General features: G+C 40.9%; 2 protein-coding genes across 10 annotated transcripts in view; one reads left to right on the forward strand and one right to left on the reverse strand.

The window, feature by feature from the left end:
- The window catches only part of LOC129733813 (octopamine receptor beta-2R), a 525686-nt gene that overhangs the window by 374131 nt on the left and 131987 nt on the right, over positions 1-19568 (forward strand). The gene's annotated exons all lie outside the window — the stretch shown is intronic.
- LOC129733219 (octopamine receptor beta-3R-like) overlaps positions 1-19568 on the reverse strand; it is a 325956-nt gene that overhangs the window by 82310 nt on the left and 224078 nt on the right. For all 9 annotated transcript variants that reach the window (XM_055695222.1, XM_055695231.1, XM_055695100.1 and 6 more), the window contains one exon: positions 15203-16883. In XM_055695222.1, the coding sequence (XP_055551197.1) occupies positions 15203-16883 (1681 nt within the window). The remainder of the gene's footprint in view (positions 1-15202; positions 16884-19568) is intronic.

The following is a 19568-nucleotide window of genomic DNA, read 5'->3' on the forward strand; positions in this document are numbered from 1 at the left end:
CCAATAGCTCAGCGGTTTATGGCAGCAAGCGAAGACTTCTTGCCAGCGTGGTTTCGTCCATACTTAGGTATGGTGGGCCAGTGTGGTCCAGAGCGCTAGGTACTAACAGTTACCGTGGTAAACTGGAAAGTACCTACAGGCTCATGTGCCTGAGAGTTGCGAGTGCGTATCGTACGGTGTCATACGATGCAATCTGTGTCTTGTCCGGCATGATGCCTATCAGCATCGCCATCAAGGAGGACAGAGAGTGTTTCGACCAACGTGACACAAGGGGCATACGAGGTACCAGAAGGTCATTCTCGATGCTCCGCTGGCAGCGGGAATGGTCCAACTCCACAAAGGGCAGATGGACGCACCGACTCATACCGGAGATATCCGGCTGCGTCGGGAGACGACATGGCGAAGTGAACTTCCACCTGACACAAATCCTGTCAGGCCATGGTTGTTTCAGGCAATATCTGCACAGGTTCGGACACGCGGTGTCCCCCATGTGTCCCGAGTGCGTGGAGGAGGAGGAGACTGCTAGGCATGTCTTCTTCGTATGCCCCCGTTTCGCAAGAGCGAGGAGCAACATGATGGCTGTGAGCGGGCCTGGCACTACTCCGGACAATCTAGTCCGGAGGATGTGCGACGACCCGGACATCTGGAACGCGGTCTGTGCGGCCGCCTCTCAGATTGTTCTGGAGCTGCAACGTGTGTGGCGGGCCAACCACCAACACGCCAGTGGTAGCTAATTACCAGTCTCCAGGTAGTTAGCTAGGAGGTTATAAGAGTAAAGAGGGTGCATCACGCACAAAAGCCACTCCCCGACGTAATACTTAACCGTCGTTCCGGGAAGACCAGGGCTGGAGACTGGAGGGGTTTTAGTGGGTCGGGACAGGGATCAGTAGGTGTCTGGGCGAGTGTAACTACCCCAGCATCTCTCCCCTAGTCTCATCCCCACACCCTGAGTTCTCTTCTCAGGTGTCTGTTTGCATATTTCCCCGCCACCTTTAAAAAAAAAAAAAAAAAAAAAAAAAAATGCGGAGTTTCCAATTCTTCAGCTAAATGATCCAACTCACCAGTATCTATAACAAGGAAATAATGAAGTTAACTATAATGCTTGTAACATTACTTGTGCTGAGGTATACTATTTTTATCGATTGCTACACCTGTTTCCTGATCCATCATTCTATCTTGTGAATTAATCCTTACAACCTCCGCTCTCAGTGCTGCATCACATCCCAATCCGCACGAGAATCACAAATAAAAAGGTGCTTTTTTGTTACAATTGTCACCTGAATGTTTTAAAAATAATATGGAAACAGTTTTTATAATCGAGTAACTATTACTTTTTCTAGAAAAATATTGTGCAAATTTTCTCACGAAAGACACGAAAGCAATGATTTAAAAACAAAATTTCATTTTTTTTATCTCTGTGATAATTGAACTAAAATATATTAATTTTTCTCTGAAGAGTCACAGACGAAATTTGTTTTTCTTTAGAAACAAAAGTATTCTCCCCACAGAGTAGTCACGGTGATAATTTAAAGTACGAGTGGCATTTTGTCTTAGAATAGTCACCAAGTCATTAAGAGGTACGGGTAAATTTCTCTGGTAAGTTCATGGTGACTTTTCATAGCAATAGTTTCCTTAATTAGTCACTGTAACTCTCATAAGAAAATATATGTCAGAAGTTTTGTTTAAAAGAATATGCGACTTTTTAAAAAAAATATAAATTATTAACATTGTCACAATGATTTTGGTAGTCGTCTTTTCTGGTTTAAACAAATATCAGTAAAAGTAAACATCGGGACAAATGTTACTATTTAGTCACCGTGAATTTTTTAAGGAAAATACATATGCCAAATGTTGTTAGAAAAGAATATGTGATCTTTTTCAAAATTTCGGCGGAGTTCGAGTAATCATCCCTTTTCAATCCAGTAACATTTTATTTGAATGAATTGATTTTTTGACGAATGCAGGTAGGATCTATAATTGTTATCAAGAAGAATGCATGATTTTTTACGGAAGTCACCAAGAATAATTGGTGACGAACATCTAGAATTCAATGACTCACTAAAATGGAGACGATAATTGCTAAAATCGGTAAAAATGTATATAATAAAATTGAACCGTAATATGATTTAAACGTTTTCATCTAAAATGTCCATATATTTTGTAACTAGATTATAGCAAGACTCACATATGAACAGACATTTGCGCGAAAAGAGCAACAAATTTATTTTTCGTGTTCCTAATATATCCAAAATTTTACAAATGCTATCTAAAACATTATTTTTCTGTGGGCGCATGAAAATTTTATGGGGTAGGCGATTCACTTTCACAACGAAAATGGGATTGCATGTGAAAATAGCTCTTGACATTTATCGCAATTACAACTTGTTTTATGTTATTGTTTATATGTACCTACACAGTTGATTATTTCATCGGTAATATAAAAAAATACAAGTGCAATGTTCGGGAGTTGGTCACGAATAAATTATTTTATTTTGGAACTTTGTCACGGAAAATATTAATGAATTTATTCATAAAAACACCACTCGCGGTGACAATTTAGAAAAATAGAAACGTTTCTGGTTTCTCCTATAAATATCACCAAGTAGAAAATATTTAAATGTAGAATATTTCTAACAAACCACTTTGTGACAATTGCCAAAAGATTGTATAGGGCTCTAAGCCCCGCCTTTTCGACGCTTTTTCAGCATTCCTGACCATTTACAGAACATATTCTTCATACGAAAAAGAACCTTCTTTTAAAGGTCACCAACATGTCATTTGTGCGGACTGGGATTGGATGCATGTCTTTCGAACTTCTACTATTTCCTGATTGAACTCCTAAAACCTCTCATGAAAACGTGACGAAATGATTTTTAAATTTTCCCTACGAGCACCGCCATGGCAATTGAGCGGATTGCAGCATTGTTTCTGTCTAGTTGCGAAATATTGGCCAAACTCTTTTTCATGGCTTCTGCATATTGTTTGCAAACGTCGAACACCAGATTCTCGCGATGTTAAGTGCGATCGATTGTAATGTTCAGCTGTACACTTACTTTTTAAACTCAAACCTATTGAGCACACCATTTTTTTCACTGTCGTGAAGACTCAAATCCACCTGCGTATGTTTTGACAGAAACCACGTTATAAAAACAAAGGAATAAACCATCAAAAAGGACATGAGAAACCCACACTTGTGATGTGAAATAGTGCTTTTGTTTCGAGTGCGTTTCAACATTTGGTCACATTTGTTGTGTAAACTTAACGAGCTCGTTATCTTAAAAGTTGAATATCTCCGCGACGGCGCATATTGCATTTTGTGAATAGGCGATTCTTATGTAAAATTTTCCGCTGAACACATTGGTGACATCAGCTTTAAAAAAAAATGGGGATGTAAAACGAAGTTTGATTTTTGAACGTAAAAATATCAATATTGGCAACACTGTTTGTAAAATCTGATAATGCCATTCGATTGTAAATTTATTAACCTTTCAAAAGAGTGTCTAATATTGTCTGTAGCTCTTACGGTCTCTGAGATATGATGTTTTTCCAAAAGATGGAAAATAATTTTTTGTCAAAAAATACTAAAATGGAGAGCGCCGCAATTGAACGGGGGTTGTCCGATTGACCCAAAACTCTGGATTTTTCAGTTTCGACCTAACACAAGTCATTTTATTCATTTTGAAGCCAAGTTTCATTGCGATCTACGAACTTAGCATAAGTCCGCTTGGAAAACAGCCATTTTTGTTGTAGATTGTAACATAACTTCTCGTTCCACATCAATGGACCATAAGACGTGGGTTAGAAACGTGAAACCCGTGACACTAAAAAGTTGTTCACGATTCCCTGGCCGGATTAGTTTAGAGTGGACTGTATACGGTTGATCGATCGATGGAATACACGTGACTAACACTTAGCAAACAATCTTTATTAACTTTAAATTTAAATTTGCTCGCGCGAACTACGAACTGAACACTTCAATGGTCGTACATAGAATGAATGGGAATAGCATCGATGAATCGGTGCTCACTCCATCGAGCTGCTAGGTAGAGAGGGATGTATGTACTCAATTTGCCTTGTCTATGTATTCGCGTTCTTATTGTTGCTGTCGTGACGGATGGAACATTCTCCTCCCGGGTTGAAACTTCGTATCACCAGAAAGGACCGGGGCAGAGCAGACGTTGTCCTCGATTGGAATTATCGAGACCTTGTTGATTGGACGACGGTATGTTGCTCCGTTGGAAAATACGTCAATGGCTCGCACTAAGCCGTCGTCACCAGGATACTCTCCGGTGATTCTGCCCAGTTTCCAGCTGAGCGGAGGTTGCGTCTTATCGTGGAGAAGAACGACCATGCCAGGTCAAACGTTCGACGTTGCTCTGGTATTCTTCTTACGTGGTTGGAGAGAATTAAGATAGTCCCTTGACCACGCTCGCCAAAAATGCTCCCGCATGAGCTGGAGATGTTGCCATCGATCGAGTCGGCTGACCTTGGTGTCTTCTAAAGATGGCTCAGCTGGTGCAGACAACGGTCGACCTATGAGGTAATGAGCTGGTGTTATAACCTGTGGATCGGCAGGATCGTTGGACAAACTGAACAACGGACGAGAATTTAAAATGGCTTCTATTTCGGCTAGAATGGTTGCCATTTCTTCGTAAGTGAGATTTGCATTCCCTACGACTCGCTTCAGGTGAGTTTTCGTCGCCTTGACCGCCGCTTCCCAGAGACCACCGAACTCTGGTGCGTCTGGTGGGATGAAATGCCACTGTAGCTCGCGTACTTCACAAAACTGCTGGATTTTCTTCACCTCTTGTTGATTCTGAAACTGTCGATACAACTCGTGCAGTTGGTTGCTTGCTCCATGAAAGTTGGTCGCATTGTCAGAGTGAATTTGCTGCACCATTCCTCTCCGACTAATGAACCGTTTCAAAGACGCCAAGAAGACATCCGTCGTAAAGTCGGACACGATCTCTAAATGTACAGCCTTTGTCGCCATACATACGTAAACTGCGACGTAGGACTTAACAAGCTTCGGACGATAAGAACCTTGCCTCACCATGAATGGACCGGCATAATCGACGCCAGTAACTGCGAACGGTGGTGATGGCACAATTCTCGAGGTAGGGAGATTTCCCATTAGCTGTTTGGTTTCAACCGGTTTTGTTCGGAAACATGTAACGCACGATCGTGTTACTTGTCGCACAGCTGATTTAGCATTTAAAAGCCAGTACCTTTGACGAATGATGCTGATCAAACCGGCCTGGCCGACGTGAAGATGCTCCATATGCAAAGTTCTAATGAGTTTTTTCGTTACAGGATCTTTATCAGGAAGTATTAACTGATGTTTTGCAGCAAACGGCAGCACTGAGCGATCTAATCGCCCTCCAACTCGTAGTAAACCGTTTTCATACACTGGACGCAGGTTACCAAGACGCTTGCATGTTTGGTTGGAAATCACTCGCTTAATTTCGTCCCCAAGATGTGCTTGTTGAATCGCCTTGACGATTGCTTCGGATGCTTGACGTAGTTCTTCGATGGAAAGATGCTTCACACGATTAGACTTTGGCCGTTTGTAATTTCGATTAAACCGTATAACGTAGCACATGGTGCGCTGGATTTTCCGAAAAGAACTGAATTTTTCGAAGAATGGAAACGAATCGTGAGCTGACACGGATATGACGTGGACTTTCAGTTCGGGAAGATTATTCTCCGAAATCTCTTCGGTGTCTTCAACGTCATATTCTACTTCACACAGGAACCTTGAACCGCTCCACCAGAGAATATTTTGTTTTAAATCTTCTGGCAGCTTTCCTCGAGAAACGATATCGGCGGGATTATTGGCCGAGCAAACATAACTCCATCGATACTCATTAGTATCCTTTCGTATCAAAGCAATCCGATTCCTTACGAACGTCTGAAGTTGATCTAACGGTTTCTTCAGCCATGCCAGAACAATGGTGCTGTCCGACCAGAGACCAACTTCTCGAAAGTTAATTTGAAGCGCGGGAACGACCTGGCTGATCAATTTCGAAAGCAGATGAGCGGCACAGAGCTCTTTACGAGGAATGGAGACATCGTCTAATGGGGCAACCTTTGACTTGCTGCATAGAAGACGTAGGTTGGCGGATCCATTGGTGAAAATACTTTTCAAGTAGACGCATGCACCGTACGCCACGTTCGATGCATCGGAAAAACCATGCAACTCATATGCAATCGCATTCGGGAACATAACACACCTTGGAACATGAATGCGTCCAAGGTCTGGAAGGGATGCGCGCAGAGTAGCCCAATTTTCGCGGATGGTTTCATCGATGGGATCGTCCCATCCAGCTGATATTTTCCAAAGCTGCTGCACCAACAGTTTGGCCATAACAATTACTGGCGCAAATAGTCCGAGTGGATCGAACAATTTTGCCACCTCGGAATAAATCATTCGTTTCGTGGCTAGCTTATCATCCGGAAAAGAACATTTCGGCGGATTTTCTATCATGAGGACGTCGCCGTCAGGATCCCACAACAATCCAAGCACCTTTATTACTTCATTTGCTCCGTACTCAAGAAAAGGTACCTTCCTTTCTCGGTCGGTTGGTGGAATGTGCTCTAGAAATTCTGCCGAATTGGAGCACCATTTGTGAATGTGGAAACCACCTCTGGTTAGCAGTTCTTTTGATTGACGTTGGCTTTCGAGAGCTTCTTCCAACGTGTTAGCGCCAGAAAGCGCATCGTCAACGTAAAAGTCCTCAGTCAAGATTCGAGAGCCGATGGGAAACTTCTTCCTTGGCAAGTTGAACCAAACACCTTGTTGCTTGGTATGGCGCACAAGCTGTTCCGTAAGTAACGGTATTAAGCTCGAGAGCCCTTAATGGATGTGACGGGTCGGACCTCCAAAAGCATCGGAGGAATCGGCGTTCTTCCGGCGCAACGAACACTTGCCGGTACATTTTTTCTATATCGCTTGAAAATGCATAAGCGTACTTACGGAATCGCAGCGTAATAGAGAATATTCCATTCTGTACAACTGGTCCTGCTTGAAGAACCTCATTGAGCGATAGTTTTGATGGGTCCATTTTGGCGCTAGCATCGAAAAACGACACGGCACTTCGTGGTTGAGCTTGACGGTCGTAATACTGCATGATGCGGCAGATAGTACGTATCCATATTACCTGGATCCTCAGCTTCGTTAACTTCTCTGCAGTGGCCGAGGTCTTCAAACTCCCTTATGAAATCAACCTTTTCTGGCTGGAAGAAATGTGGATCGGCGAGTTGAATGCCTTCAGGAAGTTCCCAGGAGCTGAAATCAATCGTTCGGTTAGGAATAGTTCCAGTTACCTTGGTTGTAACCAGACACTCGATGTTGGCTTGAAAGTCTCCGTAGCTCGATTGGAATTTAACGAACACCTTATCACGAGCTAGACTTCTCAGGGCATTGATTCCAGTGATTGATACATTTGCTGGCATTCTAGAACAACCCAGGTGGGTTGCCATTTTCTCGGTGACGAAATTAACTTGAGACCCACTGTCAAGTAGGACTCGACAAGGGTGGGACTGATTATGTTCATCAATGGCTTGAACGACAGCAGTCATTAGCAAGACGGTCTTTAATGTTGAAACGTGATTGCTTGAGCATGTAGTGGATACTGGTTTATCCACCGCCGAAACAGAAGGCTGAACAACAGTTGGTTAATTATTCGCGACAGGTTGCTTTGGCGCGGCGATGTCGGCTTTGCAATCCTGACTGCTGTTCCTTTCAGCATCATCGTGGAGGATGGTGTGATGTTTGCGGCTGCATTTTCGACACGTGTTGTTAGATGTGCACTGTTTTGACTGATGTCCCTTCCGGAGGCAGTTAAAGCACAAACCTTTTGCTCGAACCTTTTCTGCCCCTTGAGTTGCTGTCAGCTGCTTGAATTCCTCACATTGGAAGTTAAGATGTGAACCTCCACAAAAGTGGCAGGAACCTGAAGACTTGCTGGAACTTGAAGTAACTGCGTTAGTCTTTAGCGATGGCATTTTGTTGTTGACTGGTGAAACCTTTGATTTCACGGCGGTTCGTTGGGAGAAAGCTTGCGACGATTCACACTGCTCCAGCACTTGACAACTGGTTTTGAGAAAGGAGATTGTTTGTTCGTATTTCGGGAGCACATCTCTTTGCTGGGTACCTCTGAGTCCCCGGACTGTGCCTTCAGATCTTGGAAAATCGCCTTGAATTTTGGCCAATTAGCATAATTACCGTCAAATGTAGGGATAGGTGCTTTCAACGGCTGCTGCTGATTAATAGCCTGTGGGGAAACAGATGAACTCACGGTTTGCATTTGAGTAGCAGCATTGATTCTTTCCTGGATGTGATTCGACAACTCGGTATGACTCAAAAGTGCAGTAAATTTCATCTTGCTCATCCGATGCTTCATCAGGAATCAAGGCCATGATTTCACATTGGAAGTGGCTGAACTCGCTGTAGATTACAACTAGTTTCTTCTCCGCGCACTGCAACTGGGCTAACGTCATACTACTCTACGTTCGCAAAGTCAACTGAATCCTCACTAGCTTCTGTTCGATCTGTCCTCTCTGCCGGAACAAGCCCTTCAATTTTCGCATCGACTCCAGCTCCATTCCCTCCTCCCAATTGAATCCGTGAAATGAAGCGGACGAATTGGACCTTGAATGTTGTCCGGTTGGAGTATTACTGTCTCGGCTTCGACTCAGAAGTGGAACATTCTGACCTTCTTGCAGTTGGTCCACTTGGTTTTGATTTTATAGCATATTTCTTACTGGTGAATGTTCTAGCGGCATTTCGAAACCTCTCACTTCACTTCTTTTTTGTTTGATGATCCTTTCTCACACAGTGTTCGTATCGAGACTCTCTTTCACACAAAAACGGCAACGTAGCACACGCGCAGCAAAACGTCCTTGAACACGTTCTCGCTTGTATCGACTCGCAATTTTACCTCGCGACGCGCACGCGACGACTGTACTTCGCGACGGCTGTACTTTGCGACGGCTGTACTTTTCGATCTGCTGTTTTATCACGTGTTCTTGGAATGATTCCTTCTTGGAAGGAAACCTCTTATGAACTGGATACCGATCCTTCGGGTCACTTTTCATTCGCTGTGCTATGATCCGGTTCGAAGGACCAATTTATGTTCCACATCAATGGACCATAAGACGTGGGTTAGAAACGTGAAACCCGTGACACTAAAAAGTTGTTCATGATTCCCTGGCCGGATTAGTTTAGAGTGGACTGTATACGGTTGATCGATCGATGGAATACACGTGATTAACACTTAGCAAACTATCTTTATTAACTTTAAATTTAAATTTGATCGCGCGAACTACGAACTGAACACTTCAATGGTCGTACATAGAATGAATGGGAATAGCATCGATGAATCGGTGCTCACTCCATCGAGCTGCTAGGTAGAGAGGGATGTATGTACTCAATTTGCCTTGTCTATGTATTCGCGTTCTTATTGTTGCTGTCGTGACGGATGGAACATTCACGATGAACTGCTTTCGCTTTGAATCTAATTTCTCTCCACCTATTTTGCTCTGAACATATTTAATTACATTTTCACTTCGCGCTCGCGAATCTGACTTAAACCATACGTCAAACAACTCGGATTTCCTAAAGTAACACATTTCAACACTACGCTTGAATTTCCAAGCCCCTGTCAAATCACCAAACGTCCATGGCTTACTTATTTACGGACACCGATTGTCCGATTTTAAAAAAAGTTGATTAAAAATAATCAAATTCCAAAAAAGTTGCAACTTAATTTCCGAAAAATTACTATCAATCCCCTTCGATTCCAGTACGATATATATACACAATTGGAGAGAATATATATATCCGAATAAAATGAAACTGAAAGTAGCTGCCAATAACTGCCTTTCCGCAAGATATGCTCTCTTGAAAATTATGTCAAAAACTGCAAAAACAGACATAACTCCTCCGAATTAAGAAATGGCGATACACTTTCTTCTGAAAAACTGTGACAATTAATCTAAGTGCGAAGTTTGTAGAACACTTGAACAACGGCAAAATTAAGATAAGAGCGTTATCACTCAAAAACACATTTCAAGGGGGTGCTTTACTTTTATACCTTATAAATTTGTAAGGTTAGGAGATAGAATTTTCCAATTCTCTACAAACTTGCTTGAAATAGCTAATTCTACAATGTGTCGGAAAAAGTTACCTAGTTTATGCTTTAAACTGACATGTTTACTTATAGGTCTACTTATATTTTATCACTATTTTCAAGCAAAATGATTAAAATCACTCTGAAACTCGAAAAAATCATGTTTAAATAGAACATGTTTGGAATCGAAATCCGTACACAGGTTTTTGTCTGAATCAAAACCCGTACACTTTTGAATCGAAATCCGCACACACGCGATATAGACTGGATCAAAGTCCATACAGCAATGAATCAAAATCCGTGTAAATATAGAAGTACAAAAATGAACATCTTTTATTTATAATTTATCTTTAAATTTACGAATAAATATATTTTGAGGATCAATTGGTTCCTAAAGTTTCACACGGTTTTCTTATTTTTTATATCGGCAGAAATAGTGCAATTTTCGTAGCGAATCGCTACAGCACCCCTTATTGTAGTAACCGGAGCACCGGAACCTCTCGAAGCTTCCCGGTACGACTTTCCCTTGCGCACCTCAGTCACAGCTCCTTAGGAACTGTTTGCCGTATACTTATACTTGTTTTCTTCCATTATATGCTGAAAACAAGAAGAAAGTTCAACAATATATGCATGATACACACGCTGTACGGATTTCGATTCAAGCAATTAACAAGGATCAAAATCCGTACGGCACAGTTTTTGTTGAATAAATACAGTTTACCTTATTTATCAGACAATATACAGCTCGAAAATGACAAAGATTTACCTTTTCCATCAATTTCCAAAACATTCACAGAGTAAAACACTTATATCCCACTTGAAAAACGTTTTTATCTGAAGAACGTTTCCTTAGTAAATTCTCTAACGATACAACAAAATGACAACTAAAACCGATTCACGATTGATTTTTCATTTTTAATATTTTTTCTTCATGGCCTACTGGCGCATAGTTTAGTTTAACAGAAGGCCAACAGCTCAACGGACATGTAGATGTAAACTATCATATGAATTTTCATTTTTAAAATGCTTAAAACTGAAGAAAAACATCAAGGTGTACGGATTTCGATCCAGCACGGTACCATACAATATTAGGATTCCTTAAGCCGGAACAGTGTCTATACGACATTATGAAATCCAATGGCATGGATAAATGGGCAATGGTGTATAAGAAACCAGTAAATTTACTGGCAATTTGGGTTGCAAATTTGATAGGGTTCACAACAACGACATCAGCACCACCACCGATAATCGACCCTTTTCAGGTGTGCTAACACCAATACAAAAAAGGAAACTTACTTGATATGAGCTTTTCTCCAATAAGGCCTACGTTGCAATTCCATTGGGAACCGAAAAGTAATGCCTTAAAATACGTTTCTCAGTTTTTTTATTGCAACTAAACAATCAGGTCACCTGACTAAGCACAAGGGTCCACTGAAGGTTAGTTTACCTTACTTTAAATTTGGCCATTGAGCTGGTATAATTGGTGAAGGCTTTCGTTTCATCGGATACGGCATCCAAGAACGGTTTGGAGTTCATGAGAACACATTGAGAAAATTCATCGCATACCGACTAGGGTTAAACTATCTTGAATGAAACACCCCTTTCAGTGGACCACCCTGGCCAAAAAGTGTTTAATCTCTTGACATAAACTGGAATTTACAAATGTTTCTTGTTATTTTGATGTAGATTGTCTGAAAATTTCAATTTAGGGTAAATTAACCCACAGTGGACCCCTTTCCTGTAGTGGACCAGCCGCCAGATATACACAATTGTATGACTACTCGAGTGAATTTCGAAAAACTTTTATCGGTAATAAACATTTATTGAATTCCGAATTATGATAATATAAATTGCGACTTTCTGACGAGTGATCCACTGCAAGAAAAAAGTCCACAATAGGTTAATTTAATGAATTAATCTGGCCGGTGCACAGTGGTCCAATAAGGTAAAAAGTGGAACCTAATTTCATAGCGCCTTTCACCTTCATCCTAGCTTAATAGTGTTTTCGGAATAATTGTTTGAATGAATGACCCGCATAATCGCAAATTGTCAAAAAATTTGAAAAGTTTACTATACTAAAAATAAAAAAATTAACTTTTTTGTGTTAAAAGATAGAAGAATTGTTTATTCAGCAAAGTTGTAGAAGATTCAAATATATGAAACTTTGTTGAACAAATAAAAATCCTATCTTTTTTCGGTATAAAGTTATAAAGTATATTACATGGAACTTACTTTAAAGTTAGTTTTTTGTACTTAACTTTTGTTAGTTGCATTTTGCACGAAAGTGTTGCTCGGAGGAAATATTAGGGCTCACAAAACACACATTTTTGTCGAAGACCATATATCTCCAGGACTTTTCCTTACAAAGTTATGTCATATTTTAGTTTATTTTTTCGATAATTTCAAGAACGTAGAGTTGAGAAGGGGCAAGTGGAATCATGACGTCAATACTTTTCTTGAAGTTGAGCTGAAATACTATAAACTCCTTGAGGTTCCATTTGTCCCAATCCACCCATATTAGAGTATGGCGAGCATATGTTACAGTAGGTTTACATATAAACATTCCGTCTCGGAATTCGACCTTCTGTTTGACTATTCACAGACTTCGCAGCCGACTGTTAAAAGTGTACAGGACAATTGCGGGGCTAACGCTACGATCCTACTGACACTAACAGTCTCTCCCGAGCCGGGACTCGAACCCACGACGACTGGCTTGTTAGGCCAGCATCGTGCCTCGAGACCAGCTGGAAGTAGTGCTGGGACTTTTAACCGGATATATTCGTGATCCGGGTGTCCGAAGCTCGGATCACGGATCACGGATGTGCAAACGAATATTATTCGGATGTCCGGATATCCGGATACGGATAATCGAATAGTCGGATATCCGGATATACGATCCGGATATCCGGATTTTTTTTCTGTCTTTTAGGCCCGTTCGAATGAAATGTAACGCGGAAAATGGCTTTTTTCACAATCCCCCATCCCCTCGTAGGTAATTATTTACATAATTCTCATTAAACTATGTTCGGATACAATATCCGGATATCCGGATATCCGACTATCCGAAAATCCGGATATCCTATCGGATAATATCCGGATATCCGGTTGATCCGGATTTTGGATATTCGTCGGATATCCGAGGTCGGATATCCGGATATTTTAATCCGGATAGTCCCACCACTAGCTGAAATATATCAAGATATCAAGAGTGTAAGTGATACTTAAAGATACAATAACAATTTGTCTTTACATAATCCTCTCTTTCTTGCGGGGATGGGGTCGCATTTAACTTTATCGAAGACGCCGGCCAAATATGTTTTGACCGGCCAAAAATGCAACCCCTTCCACTCAAAAGGAGGTGGATCATGTAAAGACAATTTGTTATTGTATCTTTGAGTAGCGCTTACATTCTTGATGTTACATTATACAGATTTCAAATAAGTTAATCTAACGTCGTGAAGAACCTATTTTAGTATTGTAGGGAAATTGGGGCAAAATTGACATATTGCTGACGTTTTACGTAAATCAGACACCTACCAATCAATTCCTGAGACTTTTTTACTTGATATAAGACATAATTTGACTACCACTTTTAGATATTAGTGCATCACCATTGATCCTCACACATACTCGATATTATTTCATTATACCAAAACCATGCCAAAACCGTTTTCGTAGAATCACCGTTTTGAGCTCAGTTTTTATTAGATTTAAGATCTGTTTTTTTTTTTTCAAAGATGGGTAAGAAGCTGCTAATATGTGGACAAACTCTTGGATTTTTGATATTTGGTCTTAAAACAAAATGGCGCCGAAAAAACTTCGAAAATTTCCGATTCCTCAAAAAATCAAAATGGCGCCATTGTTGCCCTTCAAGTTGAAATATGTTCAAACTCCGGGAAATTTGGTTTTGCATCAAAATACACAAAAAAATAATATATAGAAACCAAGGCAGAAAAAAAGTCATTTTTTGTTGCACTGTGTAATGATGGAAAAGTTGGTGTGAGAACTCTCGTAAAATAAGATAACAAGCCAAGCAATGAATATTCGAAGCTGCTACGAAAATTTAAGTAATAATGCTCTTTCATTCTCTCATTTGTCTTCTTTTGTGTATAACAATCAAGCATCATTTCAAGCAAATTCGTCTCTGCAGTTGGTGAGTATTGTCTTACATTTTAGTGAATCGTTGTGAGCTTGGTAAAAATTAATTTTGTCTACTATATACATCTCGAAAAAAAATTCACGTGTCTATTCGAAAAGGATCACATTTAACTTTTTTTTACCCAGAAACTGTAAAACCTATCAACGTTTAAAAAACAGTGTTTGTAAGGAATTGTAAACCAGCACCAATGACAAAATTTTGGATGCGTACGATGCACCTACATAGGTACTCGTTCTGTTCAATAATCATGAATTTGTGCTCAGAGAGAACACGTCGTCAGGTTTGTTGTGTGAGAAAAAACTTTTTTGTTGTATTACTTGCAATGTTGCATTTGTGAGTGATTACATGTGATGCGTTCTAGTTTTCTTCTTTTTAATTAAACTACTGGAAAGGTAATTTACCCTATGACCAAAATCGTATCACCCTGTTTGGTGGAAAATATTTTTGTGACTGTTAGAGAGTCTCTTTTCACACGCAGAAAACTGCAACTTAGGCCATAGCTAGTCTGGTTGTGGATACCAAGCTTAGTCGACACTCTACCACCGAGCGCGTTTGACGGAAAAGCCCCGTTATGCTGAAAATTACTTCACGATCTAATTTCTTTTTTTGTCGTACGACTGCATTTTAAGTGAAAAATGAACGGAAACAGAAGACAGCATAAAAATCCTATTGTATGGATCCTAACATACAGTAGTCTCGCTTCCGTAGTAGTTCACCTTCACCCCATCAAATAAACATTTAATGTGATGTATGAAAATAGTAGTATGTGGTGCCACAAGCTGAACTAAAGTGGATAATAATTAGCGCACATCTAGACACACCAGAAATAAAATTAAAGTACGTGTAATACTGCAGTTTACAAAGTCTACATAAATGAACAACCAACCACCGTAAAAAAAACCACACTTACTTGTGGAACTATTGGACCTAGCACCGGCTCCAGAGGCTGTACCCGGACCTGCACTCCGGTTGTTCATCTGGTAGCTGCCCTGATCATCGTCAGGATTGTCGCTGAAATTGATCACGTTAATGTTGTACGTTACGGTGGACGATTGTCGTTTCCGTTGCAACCCGGCCGGGTGCACTGGCGATGTGGTCATTATCGACGGTGGCATGACCGCCGTCGTCGAAGTGGCCGCCGATATCTGTTGCTGCTGCTGATTGTACAAGCTATCATTTCGGATGTTCTCGATTATGATATCGGGATTATTGACAGCCACAGGATCCACGGAATGATCTACGGGGTTGACACTGTCTTCGGTTGTGACTGCAGCAGCAGTAGGAACCGGAATAGTGGCAGCGCTAGGAACGTTGAGCTTTGTGCAGGGACTTGTGGACACTAGATCCAACGATATGGTGGACGTTTCGCTTAAAATGTTTACAGGACTCCCCGAGTCGGGGTGCGCCGTTAGTGGTTTTAGGCTGTCTAGAACACCAGACTGTTTATCGCACGCCTTGAGACGCTCCTGCTCCCGGAAAATCGTTTCCGGCAACAAGCCAGCCGAATGCGGAGGAGATCCTGCTGACGACAATGTCGATATTAAATCTATCACATAATTGTTTTCATCGTGGCTTAGATTGCTATCCATTACTGTGCTGCATTGGTTTACGCTATTACTACTATTCACAACTTTTAAATTAGACGACTTAATGAACGCGCTTTCTTCAACTCGACTGGACAAATTTTCCTTAGGACTAGTGCTGCCAAATCCGCGGTCGAGACAGCCGATCAGAATGTCCGGTGTTTCGTGGATGCCAGCGGTAGCCGCGGCAACAGTTCCCCCCTCACTGTTGAGAACAATTTTGAATATTCCTTCCCGCTGTTCAGCGCAAGCCTTTAGATTTTTGATGCACTTCATAATTGCCTCATCACCGTGCAAAGCTGCTGTGAAATCCGAGTCACTCAACGCGTACATCAACTGGTCGTCTGAGGGACCATTCTTGTGGGTGGTTTTCTTCAAACTTGCGCTATTTTTCATCAGTCCCAACCGCTGGGACCTCTGCCTCTGGATCATGGTTAAGAAGTCCGACTCACTGGCTGCCATCTGGTGCCGCTTGTGCGTGTTGACCTCTTTGTCAATTATTCGGCTGGATTTGTTCAGAGAGGATGTCACATTTATTAGGTCGATAATGTTGTTGTTGGAGCGATTGTCATTATTCTTATTATTCAACTTCTTCTCCGAAGCTGTTCGATTGTTGTTGATACTAGTACTAACGGATCCATCCCGATTATTGCTATTGTTAAGATTGCTACCAGCGTTGCTGCCACTTTTGATATAGGACTTCAGCAGACTTGAGTTTCGCGAGAAAAACGGCTGAAAGATGTTGATTTGCTTGAAGCTTTCCTTCCGTGACGGACGCTGCTGCTGATTTTCCTTCACCTGAAGCGGCTCGCTGCCCGCGTAGCGCAGATTGTTCTCGAAGTTCAGCGGAAAGATGGAGCTGACGGAGTCCGAGCTTTTGATCACGGTTGTCTCGTTCTTGTATTCCAGATCGCGCAGATCGATGCTGCTGCGACTGAGACGCCTGGGTGGCGATGAGGGAACCAGCAGATCGTCGTCCACGTTCACGATGGTCGGCACCACTGGGACCTGGGAGGGAAAGTAAGGTGAAAACATATGTTAGATGAATTATTTTCGATAGAGGTCATTATATACCAAGAAGCCCTACCCTAGGTCATAATTTTAGAATTAATCAACAGCCCATTTAGGAAGCATATCGAATAGAAGATTTGTGTTTTAACGATTAAAAAACATTTTTTTGAATAAATCATAAAAACTTTAGGATCATTTGACATCCATTCTCTTTTTTTGTGATTATATAGATTTATATATTTTAAAACAAATCAGCCCTTTTCAGTGAAATAAATTTTGAAAAATGAAGCATGGGAAACTGCTAAGTTTTGGTAAGACCTAAATATTAAATAAAATTAATTAAACTCTGAGAGGGTACTGCCAACATCTGGTCGAGTTAGCCCGAAATCCAACTTTTATCGTTTTATAATAAGTTAAATCAATTTGAAATTAGATTTAGAATCAGGATTATAAAATAAGCCACATTATCTGAAATTGGAGTCGACCAAGGTAATCTTCTGCGAGTTAATAAAAAAGAGAATTCATTAAATTAAAGCAAAGACATTCATTTTTACCCAAGTAGCAACCTAGCGTAATCATCAACGTCCCGATACGTACCACGTGTCGATGGTTGCGAGGTGGCGGGTTAAAAACAGGCCGATACTAGGTCGAGCAGGTCTGTTAGGCAACGGGTCGTTGGTTAGGACCCTAGACGAAGTTGTCTCTCCGCAAAAAAAAGAACCGTCTAGCAAGCCAAAAACTGGACAGCGAAGCTAAACATAGAGTTCAACACTTCGCCCCTAGGTAGCCAGCACAGCTATAACCGGAGAAACCAATTGTGCCACCGTGTATCGGCGCTGGAATTTAAGCATTTAAAAATAGCACACTATGGAATATTCATGCCCGCGAAGTGCAGACAAGCTTCATTGCATAATGTCAAAACGTGGGAAATCGATAAACCTAACCTTGTTCGGCTGTGTCGCACTGCCAAGGGTTGTTGGCGTTCTGCTTTCGCCTCGAACGGGGCGTAAGTTTAAAATGCGCTGCGGGGGCAACCCCATTTGTTACGAATTTTCCTACTTGAATATATCAGCACTTTTCGTACGGTTTTTAAAAGTGTTTCGGAAAACTTTAATTCCACCCGCAAGGGGTTAGGAAGGAGGTTTAGGCTATAGTGCGCGCGGAAACAAGTACACCCTTTCAAGGACAAAAAAATCCTTTCCGCCGGGCCGGACCAAAGGACTGCGACCTCATGCGGCTGGCAGCAATCAGATCGAAACGCGACTGTTGCCAGCGGCTTGGAGCGTAAATTTATGTCTTCTTGCTTTTCGCTTATCGGACTCGCTCGAATGGTGGAAGAAAGTTATGGGTACGAGTTTGCTGTAAAATTATAACCGGATTTGTGCGATGTAGTATTCGGACCAAAACAGGAAAATGGATTATAAATAGGTTTGAGATAACGAAAAATGTAAATTAAGGTTTTAAGAGCTTAACGCCTAACTGAGAGATTAGATGTGGAATGGATTCCACCCGGATTCTACTGTTGCAACTGTACCGTCACAAACAAATCAATCACATTCTAAAAGCGATTTACGATAGTAAACTGTTTTCGATTCCCTGTACAAAGCGCCATCAATATTATGCATAATTTATAGCGGTTTTTGATTTGCGGTAGAATCCATCATTTTGCTGCTTTAGTTTTTCCACTTCGAGCTACAACTACCGCGTCAGGGGAGCGCTCTGAAAAATCAGAAGTGCGCTTCAGATCTGCACTTGGAAGCAATTTAAAAAGCCCATGCTTGCCAATTATGCATTGCAGCAAAAATTATATTTCCGTCATGCTGTTGGTTTTAGTATCAATATTCCGACCTCAACAAAGTGTTTCAATTGCGACAATTTAGTTCTCTGAAAAACCGGTTCTCCATTTTTTGCTTGTCATTTCATGGCAAATGATTGGGTGGATAACTGATTGCTGGCTTACAGAGGACATCTTGCTAGCGCAACACGATATTGAACGTGTATGTTTTTGATGAAGCTAATTTTAAAATATTCGATTTCAGTGTTATTTTTGATAAAAATTACCATTACTACAAAACAAGTGCGTGACCACGAGGCACCAAAATAAAAGCCAATTTGCTTCAATGCAAAAGGCTAATATGTATGCCCCTAAAAGAAATCAGAGGAGTTTCTTTTGGCTTCGCAGTCTTTAAAATAATTTATGTATTTGTTTCTAAAAAATCTGTTTTTGGTCTTAACTTACTTGTAGAGCCTTGATAAAGAATATATTTTATACGAAACGTCGGTGTAAAAAATAAATTTTTTCTTTTCACATTTTAAAGACAGCGAAGCCGAAAGAAACTCCTCTGAGTAAACTAACAGTCGATAAAAAGTATGTATACCTAAAAGAAATCAACACGCGAAGTGAGAAGCGCTTGAAGTCTCAGAAGTAAAATAAAAAACAATGGAACATATCCTAAGTTGTCAAGCAATCTTTTGCAGCATTCTACACCAATTCTAATTTTGATCATCATACAAAGCTACAGTTTTTCAAGTAATTTATTCATTATGGCGCACCTTACATTCATTCAAACGAATAAATTCATCTTTTAAAGCCACATATGGATCATTCCTTACGAAGTGACCAGGAAGAAGCACAAACTTAGCATCGTCCATCACGGATTTGCTCAAAGTTGGTTGGTTGGT

The sequence above is a fragment of the Wyeomyia smithii genome, chromosome 1 (genome assembly GCF_029784165.1).
Source record: "Wyeomyia smithii strain HCP4-BCI-WySm-NY-G18 chromosome 1, ASM2978416v1, whole genome shotgun sequence".
Lineage (NCBI taxonomy): Eukaryota > Metazoa > Arthropoda > Insecta > Diptera > Culicidae > Wyeomyia > Wyeomyia smithii.